This window comes from Babjeviella inositovora, assembly GCF_001661335.1.
Source record: "Babjeviella inositovora NRRL Y-12698 unplaced genomic scaffold BABINscaffold_8, whole genome shotgun sequence".
NCBI classification, from domain to species: domain Eukaryota; kingdom Fungi; phylum Ascomycota; class Pichiomycetes; order Serinales; genus Babjeviella; species Babjeviella inositovora.
The window spans coordinates 306,712-326,013 of NW_017566845.1; the positions used below are offsets into that span (position 1 = coordinate 306,712).

At 46.8% G+C, this 19,302-nt stretch overlaps 5 protein-coding genes across 5 annotated transcripts; 2 read left to right on the top strand and 3 right to left on the bottom strand.

The window, feature by feature from the left end:
- Nucleotides 1-3,701: 3,701 nt before the first annotated feature.
- On the top strand, nt 3,702-4,671 carry BABINDRAFT_147617 (ubiquinol--cytochrome-c reductase subunit 10). The gene is made up of 2 exons (XM_019127195.1): nt 3,702-3,772; nt 4,375-4,671. Exons 1-2 carry the CDS (start codon nt 3,764-3,766, stop codon nt 4,594-4,596), a joined length of 231 nt encoding a protein of 76 aa, XP_018984393.1. The 5' UTR covers nt 3,702-3,763; the 3' UTR covers nt 4,597-4,671.
- Nucleotides 4,672-6,702: 2,031 nt separating this feature from the next.
- BABINDRAFT_29362 (uncharacterized protein) lies at nt 6,703-7,302 on the bottom strand (the record flags this gene model as incomplete). The annotated part of the gene is made up of 1 exon (XM_019131448.1): nt 6,703-7,302. A coding segment is annotated over one exon (600 nt), but the record flags the coding sequence as incomplete, so codon positions are not given.
- A 540-nt stretch (nt 7,303-7,842) lies between these two features.
- Nucleotides 7,843-9,561, top strand: APM4 (Apm4p; the record flags this gene model as incomplete). The annotated part of the gene is made up of 4 exons (XM_019131856.1): nt 7,843-8,133; nt 8,218-8,397; nt 8,497-8,950; nt 9,050-9,561. 4 exons carry the CDS (start codon nt 7,843-7,845, stop codon nt 9,559-9,561), a joined length of 1,437 nt encoding a protein of 478 aa, XP_018984395.1.
- An 845-nt stretch (nt 9,562-10,406) lies between these two features.
- Nucleotides 10,407-13,716, bottom strand: BABINDRAFT_8677 (aldo/keto reductase; the record flags this gene model as incomplete). The annotated part of the gene is made up of 2 exons (XM_019132843.1): nt 10,407-10,635; nt 12,788-13,716. 2 exons carry the CDS (start codon nt 13,714-13,716, stop codon nt 10,407-10,409), a joined length of 1,158 nt encoding a protein of 385 aa, XP_018984396.1.
- Nucleotides 13,717-13,972: 256 nt separating this feature from the next.
- On the bottom strand, nt 13,973-18,853 carry TOP2 (DNA topoisomerase 2). The gene has a single exon (XM_019129190.1). The coding sequence runs from the start codon at nt 18,709-18,711 to the stop codon at nt 14,329-14,331; it is 4,383 nt and encodes a 1,460-aa protein (XP_018984397.1). The 5' UTR covers nt 18,712-18,853; the 3' UTR covers nt 13,973-14,328.
- Between the last annotated feature and the right edge of the window lie 449 nt (nt 18,854-19,302).

Genomic DNA, 19,302 nt, shown 5'->3' on the forward strand with positions numbered 1-19,302 from the left:
GGGTGCGGTAGGAGTATTCATATAACTGGCTGGCAACTGCCCCACAGTGTCAAGGTACGGACTTTCGATGAGGAGCGAGTGAGGATGCTTCAAGCTAATGTTATTAAACTTGGCCTCAAAACTGTTGAAGTTGATTGGCGAGTTTAAACTGGCAGAGGACTGTTGGATTTGTAACAAGGAGGTGGAACTTTGGCGCTTGTGGTTGTACCCTGTACCAATCTGGTTCAAAAACGAGGCGTCCAGGTCGAGCTTTCCAGTATCATCGTGGGCACCTGCTGGGGTGTGCGAATTGTTCCAGATGGAGGATGAGTTATAGTCGGGTGGAGTGGATGGCTCGGGGGCCGAATTGAAAGATGTGACGGAATTAACAGATAATGTCTGGTGGTGCTTGCTTCCAGGTTTCTGCAACGGTAGAGTCATGGTCGGGGGTGTGGTGATGGATCAGTTACTAAGTCTTTGCCAAAGGTGTAAATAGTCAGAAAGCGAAAGATAGGTCTTAAAAAGAGGCAAAAATGGGAACGGGTAATTATCTTTTATAATTGTAGAGAGAAAGAGAACCCGTGGAACCGCTTCCAATCCTTGAATCCTACGTGCCTTCGTCTTTGTGGTTTGGGCGTCTAAAGTCTGTATGCGGTACTACAGGTCTCCTGTAGACTGTATGCCCTCTACTATTGTCAAACCCCTCTGCGTTTCGGGACACGCACCTTTAATAGGTTGAAAAGGGTGAAGCGGAAGGAAAAAGAAAAAGGTATCCGTGGGGACGTGCACACAATTTACTGAGCCTGTTTCTTTTTCTCGTCATTATGGTTTGGTGCAAAATAATAGAGCTGGTGGCCTAGATCCCTGCTGTAGAAGGGGCTCAATCGGAATCTAATGGTAGATAGTAACCCCCTCTATAGCCACAGCTCGTGGCACTATGGTATCCTAAAGAGTGCTCTAAAATCTCTACAAAGGCTCGGATCTGAGCTACAAAGCGGAGAGGCCTGTTGGCGGAGTCCCGGCTGCACTAAGGAGGACCGGTATATAAGTGAGTTCTTTGATCGGGGGGAGTTCCTGTGGTTACAGGCACGTAGTCCTGATTCGGAACACTTTGCCCACGGATGTCAACTGATACCACAAGACAAATCCTTCCGACTGGGTTGGTCCCTCTAATTGGTCGAGCCTTTTTGCGATTTACTGCACCATGCACACATACCCGTTACTGAAGATGTGACAGTCCCTGTAAATCTATACACTTAAATATCTTAGTTTATTCAAATATTTACATTCCATGTCTTGGGTTTTAAAATCCTCCTTATCTCAAAGCTTTTGTATAAAGGGTGCCGGCTCGCCTGCCACTCATAACGTCGAGGCGCCCAGTGGCGAAATAGTGTGCTAGATGTACTGTATATTGCCTTCCAGTCATAAATCTAGGCTCCTGTGACCTGTCCTCTCAAAGTGACAGTAATGCTTGTTCGGGATTTCTTTTGTTTCGCGAACAGCCTCCGATCAGAGGCCCGATAATCAAGCTCCAATAGATGAACCGCAAATCTGTCCCAGTGATTGAGAAGACTGGTGGTTTAAGAGCACACCTATCTATATTTCTCAGTAACCCCATGTAAAGAGAAAAAAAATGTGTGTTGGTAAGTTATGATGCATGCTCTTTAGATAAGGGCTCGTGTAGGAGGTGCGGTGAACGATTCTCAATCTAGTAACAACGCCGCCCGAAATGACATCCCTTTGCTCCGTGCACCCCTACAATCCAGATATACGGCACGTCTCGTAGCAGATGAGGGCCTGGCAAAGGGATGAACTTGCCGCATGCTACGAGTGGCAGCTGCAGATTTAGTGAAATTGCAGGATAAAACCCCTTGTAACATGATTCTGCACGAACAGGGGGGCAAGTGGTATAGGTTCTACGTGGTTACAGTAACATCCTTGTCTACACGAATCGTGAGGTATCACTGTCATCTTAGCTGGTCCTCAACACTAGCTAAGAAGAGAGTGTTCTCCCAAGTGGCCATTATACGATTCTTAGTAAGGGATTCGAATCGATGTCCATAACATTCTGCGGCTGAAGGTGCAGGCTGCACCCGTACCTGTGGCACGGATATACGGGATGTACCAAACTCAAGTGAAACATAGCGGATTAAAGTGAATCGCTATCTTGCTTGTAGTCCGAGACTAAGAGTGTTTGAGGCTGTGTATACACAATGTATACTTGTAATTCAATGAGGGTTCTCTGGTTCGTCATAAAATCTTCGATGCTTGCTTGGATGGTACTTTCACCTGCTTAAAGCGATTTGTTGGATCTGCCGCATGACACTTGCCTCATAGTGGAGTTATGGTTTTAACTCTCGTTCAAGGAATTCCATTACACTGCAAAATTCTCATCCGGTACCATTGGTTGCGCTATAAAAAGAATATTATTTCAATAGATAACAAAGGTTGCATAATCTTTAGGTATAGGATATCGTTTCGGTGTCACGTGTATGTGATTGAACATGCATACCTGGCTAAAAACTAGCGTTATCATAGGGCCCCGGTTTTTTTTTTTTTTTTTTTTTTTTTTTTTTCATAAGCACAGCCATCGATGAAAATTCTTAGTATACCCTTGGATATCGGATTGTACCGGTGTACCATTCGTGTGAAGATTTCTCCAAAGAAAGCTCTCACGCCTGTACTACGCACGTGTAAATCTCCCACACAAGGGATACAAACCTCGAATATCTCCTTCCTTATTTGGAAGCACATGCAGCTACATAATATGCGGCTCACTCAACATATGCCATAATCCAGCCTTATGTATCCGAAATTCAAGTTTCTGGTGTAGCAAATATATAATGAAAATATTGCTATATATTCCAGCTAAATTACTCATAATTATATAAACATGAGTATGTGAGTTAATATACGCTCATAGTTACATATAATGTTGTGTATTTTTTGTACTTGAGCGTATATACACGTATTTTTTTTTACCATTTATTCTATTTTACGGAATGTGTAGTAAACGTGTAGCTGTCACATGGTAGAGATTAATACTCTATATATGAAGGTCGATCCCTCTCTCCTTTATCCTATATACGTTATATAGACAACCAGTATTACTGTTACTATAAGTAGATATTTCGCCCTCCAGGTAGAGATATACCACAGAATGCATGGGTTTAATATTCTTTCAAATCGATCATCTAATAAACTTTAAATATCCATTTTTGGATGTAAAAGAAGATTTTTCTAAAATGCTTCTCATAGATGGGTTTTATTCAAATTTCTTGATATATATTTCCATATTTATGTACCACAGATCTATAAGCAGATGAAATGCTCGAAATTCCTCGCACCATGGCTATTCTGTCTTGAAATTAATGTACAAAGACAGCTTTGCGAGACCATACCAACTCAAATATAGGACTACATGGCTACATTTGAAGGCTTACCGTTGCTAATTAATAAATGCATGCTAATCTTTCCAAACTGCTGTGATCGTAAATCACCGTAGCCGTTAATTTGTAATTTTCAGATATTTGCGCCAGATTTTCCCTAATGCAGAAGCCAATACACAGGTATTCGTACAACGTAAGGTCGTGCTCTAACCATTATATAGGTACGCACACTAACACGCACCGTTACCCGCCTTGATTGTTGAAAACTTGAAGCCAATGATTGGATGTCGAATTCAAACCCAATTCGTACGACCGAGTACTGCATGACATAAGTGAGGAAGTAGATAACGTCCTCGGCCATAGAGTGACGATAGAACATCAGTACTTATTTTAAAATGGTTAGCGTATGTATTGCTTATCTGGGAACCAAATATATTCTGAAAAATATTGAAGGGCGAATCTAAGGCGCAGTACTAACAAGTTTGATTGAACGTGCTTGAATGTTTGCAATGGGAATTGTATATTCTGTATTCGTTTGCAAGGTTAAAGAGAAAAGAGAGACCAAAAATGGATGGATTCCGGTGGAAAGGCTACTGCAAACCCAAATGATTTGAAAACATGAGAGGGCTGAACTGAAGGAAACGGGCCCGAAGGGAGAAGAAAATGGTGAAGCCAAGACTAGCGTGGAAATAACTTTAATGGTACCATACGAGCGTGTCGGTGGTTACCAAATATCGTATATGAGGAGTTTACCCAGACTTTGATTCATCCAGCGCTCCATATACGATATCTGCTGAATAGTTACCCCGTTTGATATTTCCTCACTAGTGTCTTGGGTGCACCAACAATCTGTTTCCTCCTTGAGGCCCTTCTCTAAAAGGCACCTGTTTCTGGCATGTGCTACTGCAGACGCTTGTTCCCAATCCAAGACCCTCTTCTCGTTACCCTTCGCAACCAAAGCTTGTACATATCCCTTAACATCCAACACAGCAATCAGTTTCTACAGTACGTTAGAGGTCCTTCCTACAAGTCCGTTAAGGCTTTCAACAAGATCAGCGCTCTTAGAGCTTACTCCCCATTCTTGGCTGTTTGGGGTGCTGCTGCCGGTATTGCCGTTTTGACTTTCGGCGAACACGTCCCACTTATTAGAAACACCTTCTTGAGGCACATTCCAGTCGTCGGTGACCACTACGTCTACAACCCAGATCCAGAAGACATCCCAGTGTAAGTGGCTTCTAGGGCTTATATGTTCACATATGCAGCATGTCGTTTAAAACTGTATTTATTTCTCGTCCCCTTTAACTTTTGTGTATAATAGAGGCTTCCTTATGTATGAGTTTGTTTACACTAAAACGCCAGATACAAAGGTTAAAATGACTAATGGCGCGATATTTTTGAAGGAGTAATTGAAAGCTGAGTATAACTGACTTCACCACACCTTCGCAAGACCGTTAACGCTACACTCCAATCTGAACCCGCCCTCAAAAGAGAAACCTCACTCGCATACATTCTCCTCCATTGCAGAAACCAGACGTATACCATTCGTTTCCATCTTTTTCTTGAAACAGGGATATATCCCACTTAATAATTTATATACCTAGTCTCTGTCTAGTACCTAAATAACTTGAAGATTTCCGGAATGGCAGAAAGTCCTTAGTTATGGACGCTTCGAAGACTTTAAACGTTAGATTATCATCCTGCTTCCAGGGCTCCGATATCGAGTTGTGGATAAAATTCCAGGAGATTGCAGCCTCTCGAAATAAACCATGATGTAAGGTAAAATATATTTTTCATCAACTAGCCGGTTAATAATTAATACTTGAGTACATCTTTTTGCAATTTGCTATCGTCATACCTACGTTCGACTAGGATCATTCAAAGTCAGAGCTCAGTCTTACTGCGGGAAACAGAGACGCTTATTGTCGACATAGGTGGCATTTCGTAAATTATTATCCATCCATTAATTTATTTAGAAGAGTACGTGGCTCGCAAAAACCTCGCACGTAACGGAACTAATAAGATTCACAATCGCTGCTAATATGACTAGACAGAACCTGCATCGGTTGTAGCTGTTCCAAAGATATGCCTTAAGGGATTTCTAATAATTGTTACATTTCTTAGAATCCTAGCCTTCTAAAAACTTCTACTATACTAATTGTGAGCCATACTGTGGTATATCTAGTAGATAATGGTGGATACTGTTAGCTACCTAAAAGAGTACTTTTTGTTCGCAAGATATACACAAGGGTAGTTAGTGGCTTTATATATTGAGGCGGATACGGTGCCAGGGTGTCCACCCATCAGAGGTAAAGAGATAATGGACGCTGACTTCTGTCTAATTAAATGGCACCTTTACTACACCTACCATTGGTGTTTTATCTTCAAGGTGAAGTAACACCCCATACAAGGCGGGCCTCAGACCCTTGGCGATTCTGTGTATGCGGCGCAGAGGTTAGGAGCTCGCCGTCACACGTTTCGTTGGCCGCAATAAGCGCTCACCGCAATAAGCGCTCAGCTAAATCTTTCCGTGCGGCGGTCAGGGTTCGCAAAAAACGCGCAGATAGTATTTAAGAACCATTGGTATCCCATAATTCTGGCCAATATACTTTTCTCTCATCACTCTAATTCCTACAATTATCCAGTATCAATTACAATTCAAAAATGCCTTGCTCTTGCTCTTCCTCTTCTAACTGCACCTGTGCTCCAGGTAGCTGCTCTTGTGCTTCCTGCTCCACCAAGACCTCCCAGAAGTGTGTCTTGAACTCTTCTGAAGCCCCTGACTGCTCTTGCGGTTCTTCGTGCTCTTGTGGTACTTCCTCTTGTACCTGCGGTTCTGAAAAGAAGTAAATCTACTTCTGAACCACGATTGCAGATACAGTCTTAACCGACATGATCCGTTAGGTGTGAGAGTTGTCTCCACCGTAGCCGCCTAGCCACGGGCAAGCTGGACACTCAAAGCCGTGTAGTTGCTTGCCAGACAAGGGCTCTGCTCTTGTTGACATATCTATGGGTATAATATGACGGGTTTGACACCAAAAATAAATCTTGTAGGACTGTTTAAGCACGTTTGGTGACGAGGCCTGTTGAGACGGGGCTGAACGTTACATGCCTCCCCCCGAGATCGATTTGGTCACCTGTTTACCGTAGACCACCATCCAACGCTTCCTGATCACCAGTAAACCTCGGTAAAGGCATTCAATTCTTCGATCTTTTCAATAAACTCTTTAATATTAGGGTTTATCGCCTCAAGTTCCTTTGTCTTCTGGGCCCTGCTCTTTCGTTCAATAGAGAACCCCTCGTCGTCAAGGTCCACCAACCCGCTCCCAATCTCCGCTTTCTTTTCGTCCACGAGGTAAAAAATCAAAAACTCAATGATTTTGAATTTGATATTGATGTACTCCTCCTTCTTTGCGGTTTGTTTATCGGATTTTTGCATAAATAAAAGATCTATAATCACCTTTGGGCCCTGTAGCATTTCAAAATTGCGGAAATTGTTCCGGTTTTTCACAAGGATGTGAATCAAGACAACCAAGGACTCAAGCAAGATTTGCGGATTGCTCTCAGCACCAGCTTCTTGTGGCACCAACAAGTCGAGGATAAGTTGCAAATTAGCTGGGATATTAAAGACATCGCGCGACGGGGGGTGGAGGAGAAGAACTCCCTGGGTCGACCTAAGGGCTAATAAGATGCTTTGTATTTTTAAGGCGGAGGGGAGCGGATCGCCTGAACCAAGGTGGGACAAATTCGTGATAATTATATTAACCAAATTATACTTGAAGGAGTCCTGTAAAGTGATAAACTCTTGGAAGGTGTCGTCGTTTCTGAAGTGTGGTTGGGTGGAAGCTCCCTTCTGCTGTTGGTGGAGAAAACACAACTCCATCAACACGTCATTCAACTTGTTGTAGCCTTGGAGAACAACCTCTAGCTCCCGTGACAGAAGGAGCCTCGTTATGGCTTGGATCCTGGAGGGAAGCGTGGGTTTCAAGCTTGGAGAGGATGGCCGTTTGGACAACTGTGGAGATGACATGAGGGAAGGCTGAAGATGAGCGATAGAGGGTAACTGTATCCAGTCAGACTGGTAGAAATAACTACTGGAGGGTTTGTTGCCTAGAAGTCAGTTACTAGCAAGCGTTTTATATGTGCCATCTTGTTTCATGGCAGGAGTGCGTCCTAGAGCCTAAAACAAATACCCGCATTGCATGTTCCGGATCAGGCAATAGATACACAACAAACCTTCTACGCCACGAGAACCATATAGACATCAATGCTACAAATTCACAGCTCTAGAAGAAAAAAAAGAGAGTCTCTCTATATATCTATGATCGGAAATGTCGAATAGTTTTTGGTGAGGGCAGATTTTTTTATCAGGTAGTGTCTGGCCAGCGCGGAACAGTGCCGGATCCCAGATCGACTCATATTTCACCCGCCGCGGATATCAGCAACCCAAGCACCATATCATCTTCATCGTGCAACGATGATTAGCGAATTTTTCATTCTCAACTCTAAGGGAGGACTAGTGGTTTCCAAATCCATCAAGGATAACCTCCGTAAAAACCTTGCTGAGGTGTTCCGGATCCAGGTCATATCCAACATCCAGGTGGGCTCGTCCAAGAACCTGTCGCCGGTATTGACACTTGGGTCCACGAGCTTCTTGTACTTGAAGTACAATGATCTCTTTTTTGTGGCCGTCACCCGATCCAACCAGGACTGCTCCATCATCCTCGAGTTCATGTACAAGTTTGTCGACCTCTTAAACAGCATCATTGTGATTGACGACTCCGACGTTTCCGAATACACCAGCCAGAGCCAGGGGGGCAATCACACATTCGACCGCCACGGGGTGAACGAGTTGACGATCAAAAACAACTTCATCTCCGTGGGTGAGATCTTGGACGAGGTGTTGGACAACGGATACCCGCAAACGATGGAGCCGGACTCGATCAGACACTGCATCTCGGACGAAAAGTTGCAAAAGCGCAAAAATATCCGAAAGAACACTAACAGCGGCTCTGAAACGGTTTCAGATAGTGTCTCGGCCGCTCTAGCAGGCCCCAGCGCCACCTTTACAAAGGCGTTGGCGAAGAAAAAGCCGTCCATCCCCCTCCTATCCTCCCTCCCCTCTCCACAGGGTCTCATCTCCCGCAGCACGAGTTTTCCCACTGAGGCCAACCAGCTTTCAACTTCGGATATTACATGGAGACGTGAGGGCATTAAATACAGACGGAACGAGATCTTCTTGGATGTGCATGAGAAAATTAACTTGTTGATGAACGCGACGGGGCAGGTGCTAAACTCATATATTGACGGCCACATTCAGATGAAGACCCGCTTATCGGGTATGCCAATCTGCAATATAGGCCTCAATGACTCCACCCAGATCATGTCCGATATGCCCACCAACGGCTTCGACGACTCATTAACAGGCCACGTGACGCACTTATCCAACTGCAACTTCCACCAGTGTGTCTCGTTGACCAAGTTCGACACTGACCGTATCATCCGGTTTGTGCCACCCGACGACGAAAAGTTCGAATTGATGTCCTACCGATGCCAGGCGCCTCTGCCATCGATACATACGTCGCGTATGACTCTGTTTGACCGTGCGCGCCTGCCCGCTTCCTTTGCCTCTTCCTCTACGCCAGGCTACCCGTCGAGCAACGGAGGCATTTCACAAGATCTAGAGGGGATCAACTTACCGTTTATCGTCAAGCCCATTGTTACTACCAGCTTTGCCCGTATCATCTACCGGATCCACATCCATTCTTTGTACAGCCGCAAGTTCAGCTCAAAGAATGTGGAGTTGAAAATCCCGATCCCAAAGGACGCCTCTACAAATTCCAGGTCCTACAAAATCGTCACCAGTCTGGGAAAGACCAAGGTTATGCCGTATGACAATTGTTTGATCTGGCGGTTCAGCAAATACGGTGGAGACCAGGAAGCCTCCTTGGAGGCGGAGTTCCAGATCCAGAGCAACGCCACTACCACCCCCGGAAACGCTTTGATGGCCTTGGCCATAGATCAGGACAGCGAAGCATGGAAGAAACCACCGATTCAATTGCACTTTGAATTTAACATGTCGTCGCTTTCTGGGATGGCTATCAAGTTTTTGAAGGTGGAGGAGCCGACAAGTTACTCTACTGTAAAGTGGATTAACTATATTTCGAAGGCTGGCAGTTACGAGATTAGATATTAAGGTGCCGTGGACTAAATGGCGATTTAGATATGGGGTTTATGGGGCTTGTGAGTATGGTAATGGCAGCTTTTTCTCCTCCATTGTGATTGGCAGTATTTGATTTAGCAGGATCTGCCTTTAGTGTAAGTGATATACGCATACAGTGGGATTACAAAATATATATTTATTGCTTCGTGACCCAGTCTAATAGTGTGCGGGTGTATACGGGTCCCGGATTTAGGGTTCGGGGTTAAGGTTCAAGCTTATCCGATGCACGGATGAGTCTTATGACCGGTCATCACGTAGGTACATCGACGCCACATCCACTCCCCAGGTTTCAATGCCAGAAAAGTATCGTGGGTTGATCGAATATGCTCTATTGAATAGCGGTCTTACCGGCCATCCAGTATGGCGTCACGCGCATGCTTCTTGAGCGGCAGCTCCAGTTCTACCGAAGCCTAAGATGACTATCATCCCATATAGAATAACAAAGTACGGCCCGTTGACGACCACCCAATTCAAACCCCACAAATCCACTTTTAATCGAGCTTGATACTACATATCTGTGCACGAAACTCCGTATTTATAGCAAGCCGCTTGGCTTGGGACCCCACAGTTACCATTATCTAAATCTGTTCTGTAAATTCATTTATTCTCAGAGTTTAAAACCTGGAGCCATTTTTCCGTTACCCGCTATACGTATCATATAGACTTCCCAATGTTGTCCGTGCTATTATATGAAATATCTTCGTGTGCGGCATGCATGAAACCTGTCATACAAATCGCTTAGTCCGGTCTCGGTGACTGCTACCAGTAACAGGCCAATCCTAGCTGTGTTGGTTACACCATGCTATCTGAAAGGATGTTTAAAGTCTGGCTTCAACTGAGGCGGCCTTGCCTTCGCTGTTGTAAGCAGTGGACCTGGCCATTTCAGCAAAGCGCTTGAATTCCTCGCTCTTCTCACCGACATTTTGGGTCTTGGAGGAGTACAAAGGGCCCAGCTGTTGAGTCTGTTTGCTTCTGTATTCAGCAAAGGTGGAAGAAGCGCTGCGAGCCACGGTGGCTTGGACGTTCTTGGAAGTGGACAAGAATCTTCTGGTAGTGACGGAGATCATTTTATTTGTAATGTAGTTATTTAAGAGAATAGGGGAGTGCAGGAGAGAGAAATTTGAATGAAGTCAGAAATAAAAGAGAAGAAAGAGGGATACACCAGTATTTATATTTGCCTTCGGCGCTACAGTCTTTTGATTATGTCATAAATTTTCAGAGGGTCATGATTTCACGGTACCCGCGGTGTACTGTGGTAGGGAACGAAATATTTCGACAACCAACGTGATTTTTTCACCTGCGTCTGCATGCACGATCAACTAGCTCATGTGAAAAAAAAAAAAAACTGTTCCGTAACCTTTTGTGGCAGCGGGCGCAATCAAACCCCTCTCTAACTGCACGGTTAGCTTAGGTAAGGTTTCTACTTCCGGCCGGCATCCGCGCGCACACTCAATAATTTAGCCGAGCAACTGTGGCAGAGTCAGGCAGGGGGGGGGGGGGGGGCGAAAAACAAAAGTGGCCTTACCGCCGTTACTAAGCAAAACGCATGTGGTGAAGTGGGGCTACCGGGAGCCGACGTCACCCGATGGATTTCCTTCACGTGTCAAACCCCCACTTGACCCCTCGGCAACTTGTCACACGGGCATGCAGCATAAAAAACTCGGAGCTTATGCGGGCGATAAGCACGTATTTTTCAGATTGCGCAGCAGTAGCAGAATTTTCGCGGCACGTTCAAACATGGCACCGAATCATAAGTGGGCAGCAAAGTAGGTTTAGATTCCTAATCGCTTGTACTTGCATGGAGCTATCTCGGCGGGAAAGTGGCAACGGCTTATTTGATTGGATAGGCTTTCCGAAGGTTGTACACAAGGCCTTATCATTTCTCTCTTTTTTGTCCCCTGTAAATTTGGTTGTGTTGCCAAAACAGACACAATGATGCAAGGAGAAACCGTCGGGTATCATAATAACCAGAACATATGAAGTATTAGTGTCATATAAACATATGGCATCTTAACTACGCTGTCCTAGTAAACATCTACGCACTACAGCTTAAGAATTAAAACCGTGCCTTTTGTTACAGCTTTTCTAAAGTCAACCACTGCGTGAATTCAAAGAGTCTGTATAGCGGCAACGTGTGATTATGGCGGACAAGATATTTTCGCTGCAAACCCTTGCACGAGAAACCTGCGGATTGCACGAGGCCGGCGGTAATGACGCAAGACTTTGATCCTCAAGTGCAAAGTGAAAGTTTGATGGGGAGACCGACATACGTCAAACCTCTACAGAGGATAATTTTCTCGTTCACGTGAACCCGCGATCGAAGCCCAAACCAGGTTGACTAGTGATGCGGACTGAATATTGCCTGAGCGCTGCGTTATGACTCTGGATGAAGGCAACACAACTTTTCCGCTTATGGTATATCCGTATTTAGTTACCGTTATATTCAGGTATCTAACTTGGCGATTTTGCCAGGGGAATATATCAATCGGAAAGCTGGGGAATATACATACTGTAAGCATCCTATTTAACAGACTCTGCAACGCAATACACCCTATTGGGGGGTAATCATATGGGCTTCGGCTGCTTTAGAAAATACTTGCCGGTTGCAATTTTGTACTAGCCATGCTGATGAATTGATATGGGAGTAGCTAGCAGCAATTTATTAACGCGTTACGTGCCGGCGGACGACTCGCAGATCAGCATTGGTCCGGACACACCGAGATTTAACCCTTAAGCTTTCGTCGTGCCCCCACAACTTCCCGCTACCGTGCCGCTCACCGTTACCCGCTGGGATTAAGGTTGACGAATGCGGGGTGCGGATACTTCAAGCAAACTTGTTTATCAATGACTCATTGTCACCCCACCAAATTTGTGTATAACAACATGTCTTCTGATGTCAGCTACAGGCTGCCTTCCAAGTTTGTCCGTGTCTTGGAATTGATTTTGATATGAGTACGAAACCATTCTCACGGTTCTAGGTCATCGGGAAGTGGGGTTCACTGATATACACTACAGGGGGCCGAACCTTTGCCGTGCCCCGAGTTGGGTGCTTTGCTGAACCCCACCTACAAGTACGTTCCATCCTTGGATATGTTTATTCGTCTAATATGTTTCGTCCTCAGACATGTCGCTATCTCTAAAACTGTATTATTTGATAAAACCCATCCGCCACAACAATCAAACGTAGTATGGGGCAAACTCATCGGCGAAGAACGCCCTGAAGTGGTGCTTGGCACCCTCCTCGGAAATCAAAGCGACATCCTCCTTGGATAATTCAAAGGAATGAATTTCCATGGCTTCCTTAAATCTCTCAGCCTTAGAGGAGGTGGTGATTGGAAGGTGACCCTTCTCCATAACGTACCTGAGCAACACCTGTGCGTTATTCTTCTGGTACTTTGCACCAATCTTATCTAAAGTCTCGTTCAATTTACCAGAGTCATCACGGAAGAGTGGGGCAAGGGGGCTGTAGGTCTCAATCAAGATGTCATTCTTAGCACAGAAAGCGGCAATACCTGGTGATTGTTCCTGTAAGAATGGATGGAACTCGATCTGGTTAACCACGGGCTTGATGGTGGAATAAGAAAGGATTTCCTCAATGTGGGAAGCGGCAAAGTTGGACACACCGATATATCTGACCTTGCCGTCTCTCACTGCTTGCTCCATCTGCTGCCAGATGTCCTTGATGGCCAACCCAGTACTGGTCTTGGTAGGGTCGAAGAACGGGGTGTGCAACAAGTACAAGTCGAGGTAGTTGGTGCCAATCTTCTGCAAGGCAACGTCAATGGAGGCAGTAGTACTCTCTGTGAAAGGAGGCTGGGTGAAGAAACCGCCTGGATAGTACTTGTCAGTGATCCAGACCTTCTCACGGGCTTTTTCATCGGTGAGGTAGCCAGCTCTTCTCAACGCCTCACCAACCTCCTCGTGAGTGGTGTACATCTCGGCGGTGTCAACATGGTTGAAACCCTGCTCCAAGGCACTCAAGATAGTAGTCACAAGTGGCTCTACTAACTGATCCTTCTCGTCTTCGGATCTGGCCTTCTTAAGCCATTGCCATTTGGTACCGGAGCCGACACCGATAGTTAAGGGATCGCCAGATTTGGTTTTAAAGTTGTCGCGGACAGAACCCATCGTAAATTGATTTGATGTGTTTGAAAATGAACGCTGCCGTAAATTGTAATTCGTGTCTCAGAATAATATGGGTTGTCCGGGGAAAGTGAGAATTGCAACACCTTGGCGATGACAAATCCGAGCCTCTAGAAAACCCGAGAACGAGGGGTATGCATGATTTAGGCATTGGCTCTGTGCAGTCTCGACGCGTTATAGGGGCTCAGAGCTAAACTTCACAGGACAAGGCCGAATATGTCTACGATTTCCAACCTTAAAGTATTGATGCTTCACCAATTATTGAAACCAGTGTCGTAGCTCAGGTATGCATACATCATACCGAAACTTCGTCGGTGCTTGCCGCGTATCTTTTATAACCTGTCCTTTCCCTCGAAGGATAGAAAGAGTCTGGATTGGTTTGGCCAGTTTCTGCGTCTAAGCCCCTCACCCGAAGAGGACTCCCAAACCATGGCTCTTGACGATACCAGTAAGTAAGTACACTTTAGATACAGCAAGCAGTTCATTTGTGATTCCGCTGCCTAAGAGGATTTTATGTTCCGGCCACAGGTTGTGGCTCGACTAAGTTGTTCCCTAGGTCTCCATAGCAATACACGTAGATTAAACAAAAATAACAAGCTACTCGCTGCCGAACTCCTCATCGTCATCCTCCTCGTCATACGAATCAGAATTGTCGCTTAGGTCGCTCAACACATAAGACTTTTTCACCGCGGTAGCGGGGCGACGGCTCGTTCTTTGTCGGGCTGGCTGCGGCGATGACGGAGCAGAGATATCAGACAACTCCAATTCATCAAGAGCGGAAGGGGTTTCAGACCTGGACTTTGGCTTGACAGCCTTCTTAGGGGCAGTTTTCTTAGGTGCCGCCTTAGGCTTCACCACCTCGATGCCATCATCCGAATCTAAAGCCGCGGCCTTAGGTCTTGGTTTGACCGCACTAGTCTTAGCACTGGTTTCCACAAAGTCGTCGTAGAAGCTCTCCATCTTCTTGCTGCTGCTGGAAGGAATGCTGTCGAATATGTCATCCACCGTTAAATCGGCGAAACTGTCAGATCCTTCCTTCTTGAACAATCCGTTCTTTCCGCCGAAAACACTCTGAAATTCCGGCTCCGGAGTCTTCGCCTTTATCGGCAATGTCTGCTGCTTCCCGACCGCTCCCTTCTTTGCCGGAGGAGATCCGGTCTTTTTCTTCTTTGCAGCAGGTTCTTCTTTCACACCATTCTCCTTTTTGGCCTTAGGACGCTTGCTAGTTTTCTTCTTCCCATCGGCATCTGGGACGATGTTGGTACGGTTGATCAAGTCCATGGAGAGGAACTCGTCCCAGGCGGCGGAGAAATCGTCCAAATCACGGTTCCAGAGGTCCTTTGGACTCAACTTCAAAAGCTCAGTCAACTCTGTCTGCTTGGCATCGACCTGTTCCAATAACTTTTCGTATCTCTCTCTGGTCAAGGACCAGATTGCCATAGACAAAAGGTAGTCATACTGTTGGTAGATAGAGGTAGGACTGTGGACAGCGTCGCCCGTAGCATTCTCTGCCCCTTCCCCCTCCGGAGACGCATCTTCTTCCCGTGTCTCGGCTCGGGTAATTTCCACCACCTCGATTTTGGCCGTAATCGGCACCCCGTCCTTTCCGAATCTCGGGAAACTCTTTTCCTGTAGCTCCGCCACAAGATCGGCACGCTTTCTGTTGGCCACGGTAAACTCCCTGTCAATAATCATCTTCACAAAACGCGCTTGCGACGACAATTTAATCAACTGGTTGCGCAACTGGTCAGTAAGGTATTCCTTACGCTTGTGGTAGAACTCCAAGCGCACAAAGTAGAAGTCGGAGACCATGTCGAGTACCGAGTCATACTTCTTGATGCGGCCAGACGGATCAAAAGCAACCATGTTACTCAAACTAACGGACCCGACTAACTTGAAACGCTCGTACAACCCGACCGCCTCTGCCTTGCGCATTTCCTCGTCGGTCAATGTGACCACAAACTTGATCCCCACGCCGTGCTGCTCGGTCATGTCCTTAATCCAGGGCTTAGCCTTGTCATCACCCCCAAGACCCTTCAACAAGAACTCCTTCATGGTGACTGTCCACATCTTTGCCGGGAGTTCGGTAATCTCCACGGTGTTATCGTCCACCTTTTCGACTCTACCGGTAACACGGTACTTGTCCAGAGCAATCTTTTGGATACCACCGTTCCAGCCCCGGAACCACGGCACCATCTCCTCCATTTCCTTTCCAACCATGAGATTCCGGATGTTCTTGATGATATCAACAGGGTTGAACGGTGGGATATTGGTACTCCACCCAGTACCGATACCTTCCGCCCCATTCACCAACAACATCGGCACCACTGGAAGGTACCACTCCGGCTCGACCGTCTGTTCGTCGTCCTGTACGTAGTTGTACAAAGCCTCGTCCAACGGGTTGAAGACTTTGCGGGTGATCTTCGACAACTCGGTAAAAATGTATCTTGCGGCCGAGGCATCCTTACCACCCATGTTTCTCGTACCGAAACAACCGTTCGGTTTCAACAAGAAGAGGTTGTTACTTCCAACAAAGTCCTGGGCAAGACCCACAATCGTCAGGAAAAGCGACGCTTCACCGTGGTGGTAGCCGGTGTGTTCGGAGATGTAGCCCACCAACTGCGACACTTTGATTTCCAGCTTTAACTTACGCTTGAAGCACCCGTACAAGATCTTGCGTTGGCCGGGCTTGAACCCATCGAGCACCGATGGAATGGAACGGACGTTGTCAGCCATGGAGAACAAAATCAACTCTTTGTTGATGAAATCACTGATCGGGATCTCCTTAATGTCGTTGTCGAGGAAGGTTCCCGGCTGGAACCCTCTCAACCACTCCTTACGGTCGTCAGCCTTCTTCTTCGAGAATGCCAAATCAATAAGATCAGAGTCACCCATCTGAAGCGCGTGGAACGTCTTGAGATGTCTGTCAAGATCTTTAAAGTATTCTCTACCTTCTGTGGGCTTGGACGTTCCCAAACCCTTGTAGTACTTCTGCTTCCAGGTGCAGCTGGTGCCGTGGGTATCGCGCCATGTCTCGTACTCTGGCATGGTGTAGAAGGGAATGATCTCCTTGGTGTTGCCTCGGGAAACGGTAACCTTGATGATCGGAGTGATGAACTCGACGAGGAAGCCGGGCACCTCGAGAAGACCCGGGAAGGAGGTTTCTAAGAAGTTGATGATCAACCCCTTAATGTGCGACCCATCATGATCCTGATCGGTCATGATCATGATGTGGCCGTAACGGAGGTCCTTGACGGTGGACGCGTCGTACCGTTTCCGGTGTTGCAACCCCATGATCTTCTTGATCGCCTCGATCTCGGCGTTCTTCATGATTTGGTCCGCACTCGCTTCACGGACATTGAGGAGCTTACCGCGGAGCGGGAAACACCCGTAGTAGTCACGCCCAACAACCGCTAAACCGGCTACTGCAAGCGACAAAGCAGAGTTACCCTCGGTGAGGATAAGCGTACACTTGTACCCCTCCTTGGTCCCAGCCTTGTTGGCGTCCTCCAACATTACGTGACTCGTAATCCGGCGTTTCTTGGACCCATCGGTCTTGTTCAACGCCTTGTCTTCATTGGCATTGACGGTTTCGAGGATTGCATCGAGGATCCCGGTGCGGAGGATCTTTTTGATAAAGTCGTCGGTGATCTCGATCTTGCCCCCGTATTGCGCCGGACGCGTGGTTAACTGCTCTTTGGTCTGGGAGGTGAAGGACGGGTTCTCGACGAGGCAGTTGACAAAGAGGAAGATGTTGTTCTTGACCTGGAACGGCTTGATGATGGCCTTCTTCTTCTTGGCTTTCACGTGTGCGATCAACTTGTTGATGATCTGGTCGGAGATGTAGTTGACATGAGTCCCCCCGGAGGTGGTGGCAATGGAGTTGACAAAAGAGACCTGGTTGAACGACGAGGACGAGAGCGCAAACGCCACCTCCCATCGTTCGTTGAACACCTCATGCACGATGGTGGGCTTAATCGGTGGCGGCACCGACACATCCTCACTATCTTCCGCCTTGGGTTTCTTTTCCTCGAGTGCACGCACGTACATCTCCACGTACTGCTTGAAGTTGCGGATCTTCAAGCGCTTACCGTTTAGGTTGACGGAAATATCGCGGACGGAACCACACAAGTCGTAGACACGGCGGCGCATCACCCCGAGGATGTCATTGTCGAGCTTCTCCATGCCAAACTTGGCCAAGTCGGGGCGGAACGTGATCTTGGTGTACTCCGGACCTTTCTTCATCGCGCGGATTTTGGGCTTGCCCACATCGCTCATGTTGTTGCGCCAGGTCTGGGTGTAGAGCAGGCCGGAAGCCAGGTCGTTGGTTTCGACGGTAAAATCGGTGGAGAAGATGTTACACAACTTGGCACCGTACCCGTTACGCCCACCGGTGACCTTCTTCTGGTCGTCGTCGTAGTTGGAGGAGGTGAGGAGCGTGCCAAAGATCAACTCGGGGATGTACACGTGCTCCTTGTCGTGGATCTGGACCGGGATCCCCCTCCCGTCGTTCTTGACCTCGATAGTGTTGGATTCGGGGTCGATGGTGACGGAAATGGATTTCATCGAGGGGTCTCGGATCTTGTTGTCGGCTGCGTTGACGAGGATTTCGTCAAAGATTTTGTAGAGGCCAGGAACAATGGTGACCGTTTTCTCCACCATCGATTCGGTTTCCTCGTCGTAGATCCACATCTCCATCAGCGTGGCCTCCACGGACCCGACATAGGTATCCGGGCGCTTGAGGATGTGCTCCAACTGCGAGAGCTTTTGGTACTGGTCAGAAGCGTTACCAGCAGGAGTAGTGGACTTTGAGACGGAGGCACTATTGGTTTTAGCTTTCTTAGCCTTAGGGGACACTTTATTCGCCGGCGGCGAGGTGGTGGCGGACTTTTTGGCCTTTTTTGGCACTGGTTCCATTTCGAAATCGGAGCCAGAGTCGGCCTCGAATTCTGAAACATCAGACACTTCAAAATCAGACATTGAAAATAGTGAGCGAAAGGAGGAGAACGCACAGAGTAAGAGCCGTGAGGGGTTAATTTATAAGGCGCCCAGGTACCATCGCAAAACGAGCCGTTCTCTGGCGTTTGTTTTGATTTTTTCCACTGATCTGAAAATGTCCTGCATTTAGCATAAAAGACGGGTTAGGAGAGGGTAGGAAGAAGGACTGAGATATGGGTGAGGGGTCTAAAGATGATATTTCAGTAGTCCAGAATGCCAAAATTATGAAAAGTAGGACAACTTGTGGGTGTTATTGGTGTTGGGCGGTGCGAACGGGCTTTAGGAGAAGAGGTTAATGTGAATGCGGCGCGTCAGCTGGTCACGTGGCAGACGCGTTACGGAAAGTGTGTGGCAAAAGCGATGGGGTCAAAAATAAACCTATATTTGGTGTTGAGTCCATACCAATAGAAATACTTGCACTAGCATCGTTATTTTGTTTAAAGCAACTACCCCGCTGTAATTACCCCCTAGGTGCGCCGATAGCAATAGTTTTAGCATAGTTAGAACGCTAAATTTCTCCGCGTATACTGGTGCAAGAGGCATTGGCCGCCTAGCATTTAGGTGCCAGTTACA